General features: G+C 45.2%; 1 protein-coding gene across 1 annotated transcript; it reads right to left on the reverse strand.

The window, feature by feature from the left end:
• Window positions 1–895: 895 nt before the first annotated feature.
• Window positions 896–2,084, reverse strand: LAJ45_04263 (uncharacterized protein; the record flags this gene model as incomplete). The annotated part of the gene is made up of 3 exons (XM_046113843.1): window positions 896–931; window positions 986–1,950; window positions 2,009–2,084. The coding sequence occupies 3 exons, from the start codon at window positions 2,082–2,084 to the stop codon at window positions 896–898; spliced, it is 1,077 nt and encodes a 358-aa protein (XP_045972945.1).
• Window positions 2,085–7,022: the final 4,938 nt, after the last annotated feature.

Consider the following 7,022-nt stretch of genomic DNA (forward strand, 5'->3'; position numbering starts at 1 on the left):
CCTCCGTATGCACATTTAATGATTACAGCTACACCTCGCTATAAGAAACCTCGCTATAAGAAAAACTTGCTGTAAGAAACAGCGCATAGGGTACACGCTAACAGCTCTACACCAAAATCTTACTTGCTATAAGAAATATTAGTGGAAATTTTGCTATAAGAAACAAAATCCGCCGCCACCTTGGCGTTTCTTATATCGAGGTGTCGCTGTACCACATCTTTTTTCACGTGCGGGAAGGTGATGGACGATATGATGCAGGTCGGTACTTGCCTGGGGTTTATGGTAATACGTAGCGAGACTACCGAAACATATCGCCGATCCATCGATTCAACGCGGAGTATGAGAGACCTCCCCTAATCCCGAATGTAGCATTGAATAATAAAGTTCAATCGCAATCTCCACCGTCTATCACCTACTCACATGTAGTTAGATGCGAGTCACTTGGAAGGGACAGTTGGAAAGCAGAGTTACATGTTATATATGTTTTTATATCTCCTTAAAATTGAAAGAAATACGCATAAAATATATACAGCTGAATAAAAAAAAAGATCCATGTCTGCCGACACATCTATCTGTAGCCTGTGATTTTTTTTCCGCCTTCCAACAAAAGAAACAACACAAAACAAATAACACCTTGTAAATGACCACCCATAATTCGCCGTAGATCGAGAGCGACAATGAGAACCCCTTCTAGGTGTTTCAAAGCCACCCCTAACTATGCTGATGCCTGGCTGAGCGCTGTTTGAATCCGATGCTTGCATGGACGGAACCAAAAAAAGGAAAGAAAAAAGTATGTAAAATAGGAGTTAAAGAAAGTCTTGAATGAGAAAAAGAAAAAAGAAACGCCCCAAAAAGCAAAAAGCCAAAAAAAAAGGTCTAGTAAATTAACGTCTGTTTAATTGAAGATGGAATAATCTTTAATACCCCAATACTATGAAACAGTTAGCAAGATGGCATGAATATACGGGCATAGGAATGAACAAACCTTCTCTGCGTTGAATGTAGCTGCGGTGTTTTGCTTCCATAGGTCATCACGGAATGTGAACAAGATAACATTGCTTCCCATAGCGGCCCAGATTGACTTGAGAGCAGTTGTCTGATCGCTGACAGAGGCCTTGGCGAGACCATTAGGCTCTCCCTGATGAGGCCAGCCGGTTTCGGTGTACAAAAGATCCTTTCCAGGGCAAGCAGCCTTGATGTTCGCACTTTGAGTAGTCAAGAAAGACCCAGCACCACTGGCATCAACCTTGCCGTCGTAGTAAGGGTGGCAGTTAGCCGCAATGTAGTCAGAGTTTTGACACAGGATCGGATTGTTCATGATAGCGACAAAGGTATCAACAGTGACGACGGGACCAGTGTATCCAGCAGCACGGAGAGTGGTACGGGCGCTGTTAAGCGCAGAAACCACTGCTGAAACAGAAGCCCCACTGTTCACAAGCTCATTTCCGATAGCAACAGTATGAATTGAGCCCCAAGAACTGCTTGCTGACTTGATAAGGCTGCTCATATCATTGTTGAACTGCGTGGAATCAATAACATTGAAGATACCGACGAAGATCTTGGTGGATGATGCCTTAGCTGCCAAAACGTTGGAAACCTGGTTACAGTCGACACCATAGATACGGATCAAAGGATAATCCTGGAGACTGGCAAAATCGGAGGAGACCTGAGCAGAGGACTTGCAAGACCCATCATCGTTGTAGGGAGAGTAGACAATGCCGGGCTTGGACCCAGAGATTGATGCAACACCCTTATTTGCTGTGTTTGCTGTGTTGAGACTCGATACATCGACGGAGTGCTGCTCGGGAGCAGGTGCTGAGGCTTCGGGGGAATAGTTCTCAATCTTATTGCCGTTCTCATCAACGTAGACGTAGACAGTCTCGTACTCGGTTTGAGTCTCCGCTGTAGGCTCAGCTACAGCTTTGGGGCTCCTCTTGTGATGGCGTTTCCCTGAGCAAATTATTAGCACGACATAAATTCGGAAGCATTATTTCACTGAGGATCCTACCATGAGGCTGAGCAACGGTGACCTCGAGGGCAAGCAAAAGTGCTACGGCCAAGCTGGTGAATCTAGAATAAATCATTTTGAATTTTGAAAGAGAGTATTGAAAAGTTGCTTGTGTATGATTTTGCTCTGATCGAGTGCGTCGGGGGGTATTGATATATGGCTGGATTTCGGTCGGTGTGCTCTTGAACAATACAAAGGCACCACGGGCCCACGGTAAATGTCAATTGAATGAGACAGATGAATGCCTTAGTTCGGTGTAGGTTTGAATGTAGTTGTGGTAGGGATGTCTCTATAATATTGCTATCAAAGCAAATGAGTGGATAGATATTGTCTTCGAAGGAATGACAAGGCGATATCTACAAAAAAGGACAAAGAGGGAAGAACGAGGCAAGGTGTGCCGGGTGAAGGAGAGAGGATTGGATGGTGAAAAGATGATAAGATAGGTTGACAGGAAAAAGAAAGAGAATAGATGAAGCGAATGGGTCTGTTTAAGAAGTGGCCAGCGCAGTATATTGCAGAGGCATGAAACGAAGTCTTCTACACATGGCGGCCCTAAGGGACACTACATGATAAGTTACATGTACTACTGCATGTACTCCCTTGGAACTAAGCCGCAGAGATGTGGGGTGGGGGGATAGAGGGGTGTAAACGAACCGCTCACTCTACTCAACCAGCTTCAATCGGTATGAGAAAAAGCCAAGAACCTGTATCAGGATAAATGAGTTGCCGGCCGCGCGGGTATCATCTGTACCTGAATACCATATCTGGCTACATGCACTTGTTTGATTATGAGTGATATGCAACTCTTTTTTTTTTTTTTCCTTTTCACTTGCATCAAAGTTACACCCTTTACTACCGACTTGTCTGACTGGGCTCGACTTTTGCAGATTTCACGGGTTTGCTTTTTCTGGTACCTGACACCAAGCTTCTCGGCACCTACCGCCAAAACCTCCCAAATTAGGCTCCCCACTTGCCTCTCCTAGCGCAAGCACTCAAGCTTTACAGAGGGTGGACTTTAAGCCTCCGTTTGAGCACGTTATTTCGTGAGAATTTGGAATCTCGTTTCGTTTTCCCCACACCTGAACTTCAAAACTGTCACGAGTGTCCTCTCCCATATGATAATAATCCTAACTATCTAGCTATCCTTATCGTAAAGGGTAATTTAAGCCTCTCTCCTGACCCAAATTCTTTTAGGGGTGGAAAAATTGGCACAAAGCTAGATATCAGGCTGTCTGCAAGGACAAAGACACAAAACTTCAGCCCTGAATTGACAGACAGACAGGGTACAGCGCAGAACAAAGACTAGGGAAGGAGCTACACTACATGATTTACAAGGATCACTCTGGGAAAGAGGGGGAAAAAAACCTGTGCTATTGTTTTTCCAGGTTGTCGTTGCGATTGGTGGTCCCCAAATCCAAAGAACTGTTCCTGCATGGGCTGTTGCAACAACACCGGGTTTCCCTGCCCATCCATGCGTTCCTCTTCTTCCATTCTTCTGGCCAGATGAGCCGTCCATTAGCTTTTGCGACTTTCCCAGCCCATCACACCCATCTGTTGGATCCGACGCAAATCCGCGCGTGTACCAGGCTTATTACGGTATAACTAGTACCGCCCGTGCGTTCCTCCGTCCTGTCGGGCCACGTAAGTCTCGAGCGCAGAGGTGAAGCCTCCAAAGCTACTTGCGTGCTGGATAATCTACTAGCAACCCTGCCAGTGTCATGCCTGCCCGATAACAAGTTCAGCGGATAAGATACTCTATCTCGTGGCATGGAGAGCCACAGCACTTCCTCGGTACTCTAAGGCCCAATGGGATGGTGCAGCAACATGTAATATGGGTGCTCTGCGATACTCCAGAATTGAGATACCTGCCCTTTACTGTAGAGTGCAGAATTAAACGCAAGGGAAATCCAGGTTAGCCTTCCGTTTTTCCTTTCAAGCGACCATATCTCTCTTCTTCTCCATCAGGAATTCAGTCGAACCCAGATTCATGATTCGGACCCTGAAACCTCGTTCCAGGGACAAACTAACAAATTAGGGTGTTTCATGAACCACGAACTCTCCGCGGGAAGCCAAACTGCAAACATTTCTAATCCCTACGCTAGCCATGTGTGTGGCATCTGGGCCATGCACAATATTACTAAAGTCGGCCGAAGAAGAGGAGGTAACTACGGTGCGGCGTACCTAGACATCCAGAACAAGTAGAATACCATGAAGAGAATATACCATCTTGGCGACTTGGGATAATAACTTATTGCAAAGCCTTACCTGCAGACTGCAGTACTCGTATTTCTCTGACGTTTGTGGACGCGACTGATATTGCATGCCATACAAAAATACGCCAAGCTCATGATTTTGGGTGTATGCAATAATGGCTCAGTTTAAAACGTCAGAGAAATACTAGTAGACACACCCAGCAGGTATGCGTCCTGTAATGGGTACAAAGACTGGATTCTTACACGCAACACCGGGTTTCTCACCTTACACACCCCAACCTGTAGAGTCCAAAAGCAGAAAAGCAGAGCACCCACAAGCGAGTTGTACGCGCCATTATCAAGCGACTCCACTCGTAGCTTACGTTTCCTCTCGTTTAACAATTTTCTCGAATTTACTACCCGGAATAAAATCACTGACACTGAATTGCCTATCTTGCGTACATAGCCGCCCCTATTTCGGTATTTCGGCCTTCATAACTCCCTCTGGTTTGTGTCGAAACAAACCGATTCTTCCTCGTCCCACATCAACTAGGTACATGTATTACATGTAGTTTCTTAGGTAGTACCTACATGTACGTACCGGTAGGCCCCGCTCAAAAGAGAGCCTAAACCAGATGTAGTACAGCAGCGTTCTAGGCCATGAACCGGCTTTTCACAGAGAAAAAAAATTGCACCATCTCCGGTAACCGCATATTCGGAGCGGCTCCGAAGACGATGCCGCCGTATCGTCCGTGGGGCAAACCCTAGGCCCTCCGTTCATACCTTTTTTTTTCCCTCTAAACAAAAGAAAACGGCAGATGACAGAAGAAACGTGGCCCACCTGCTGAGGTCGATTTGTATCGTGATTCGATTCGCCTCCAAGGATAGAAAATACAAGAATCGAATAAAATGATCTTGGGTGCCCAGTCGAGGTACTTTGTACCGACCCGCATGTAGGAACGCCAGGCAAAAAAGTACAAGGAAGAAAGAAAAAACGTAAATATCATGAACGGTAGAAGTAGAACCACGTCACGGAAGGTGGAGTGTAGAGTTGCTGACGATTGTTTTCAAAGCAAAGTATTGAGGCACATGATTTTACAATGGCATATAGAGTATACCTACTCTACACTCACAACATAATTGGATGGAGAGAGCTTGCTTAGCTGACAGTCATCAATATCAACTACTTAATGCATCATCGAGTCAAGTACGTACTACCAAACATCTCGATTCATGGACATTGTCCATTGGCTCGTTTGAGTAATACTTTTGTCTACTATTATGATTGACGTGGTACTTGAGCTACCGGAAACTGGTTTCATTGGCGAAGTAGTTGGTAATTGGTCTGTTTGGCGAATAACTTTATTTGTTGCTTTCTGGCAGCTGGTTACCGGTACATAGCAGCTTCTGATTCGGCCCGAATCGTCAGATCGGCGTTCTGGTCAGTCAATTGATCAACCCCATTTTCTTGCGGCCCGCCTTCTGACAATTGGCCTGTCTGGCGAATACTCACTCCACACTCACTCTTGGCGTATGTAGAGTATCCAAAAATGCATTTTGTACCTACGTATCCGGGTGAAAAGATGTCTCACCGATCATTGCCCAGACCCCAGTAAAGCATGGACATGCTAAATATCTCTACGGCAGCAACTGCAGATGAGAAAGATTATGCAGGAACAACGAAGAACATCAGCCCTCAGGCATGTTGAACTCGTTTACCTGATTTCTCCAATCAATTGACTGGAGTAATCAAAAATATTTTTGACATATCACTCAGCTCGTCACCCCAACCTTAATGCTTAAACCGACATCCATCAATGTTTCATGAGATGCGCACCGAACATACTTCATAAGTTATGTTCCATATGTGATACCATCATTAACTTGTTGTGGGGAATTCCGGGCGCGATCAATGCTGGGTTCCAGAAAGTGTCTTCACGATATGGCCCGTGCAAAAATATGTTTCAGAAGCGACAAACCTTCCCTAAATGGATTTTCCGAAGAGGACCGAGGAGCCGCACAGGTCGAACCCCATATGTACGCACAGGTCGTTATTTCTCCGCGATAAGCTCAGACTTCTAGAATTCTCTCGGATATCTTCCGAGCGGGTGAGAGCTCTCGGGCGGGCGTTCTTTGTGGATTGTCTCCTCTGAATGGGTATCGATTAAGCATCACGCTAGTCCTATATGCAATTTTTTGCTAGTATGGGGCAGCGGCCGTTCGTTTGGTATTCCCTGAACAGCTCATACTTCATTCCTAGATATGGACAACACAACAAATTAGAACTGCCGCCTCCAATTGAATCTTGAGTTATGTGTCTCACTTTTCTCGATGGATTATGAGCGAGCCGACCTTTCCACCCGGAGCACCTGGATTGTTGAGTTGAGTTGGCAATGCAGGTTGTCTATGGATCAGTTGAGTATAATCTAGCTTTATGGCATGGAGTGATGATTACTTTCAAAAGAGTCAGTCTGAAATCTGGGGGGGGGGGGGGTCACATCTTGATTGTCGTATTTTCCAGAGCAGATATGGGACGTTTCGCCGTACTTGCAGACGAGCGCTCCTAGAATATTGCACTTCCCTTACTGCGATTAAGGGCGGGCTTGATGGTCAACCTAAAACTGTACAAAATTCCAATCCACAGGAATAATGACCCTTTGCTGATGCCTCGGCATGCATACTCAGTGACGGTGCATTTAATGAATACTAACTTTATTTCAGGTTGATCAATTAATTATTTCGCGCAATGAGTACTAGTTTACATTAAGATTCCTACTTCTATCTTGTCTAATAATAATATCATATATTACAGTACATGTATT

Source organism: Morchella importuna (genome assembly GCF_003444635.1).
Source record: "Morchella importuna strain M04M26 chromosome Unknown Morimp01GS010, whole genome shotgun sequence".
NCBI lineage: Eukaryota > Fungi > Ascomycota > Pezizomycetes > Pezizales > Morchellaceae > Morchella > Morchella importuna.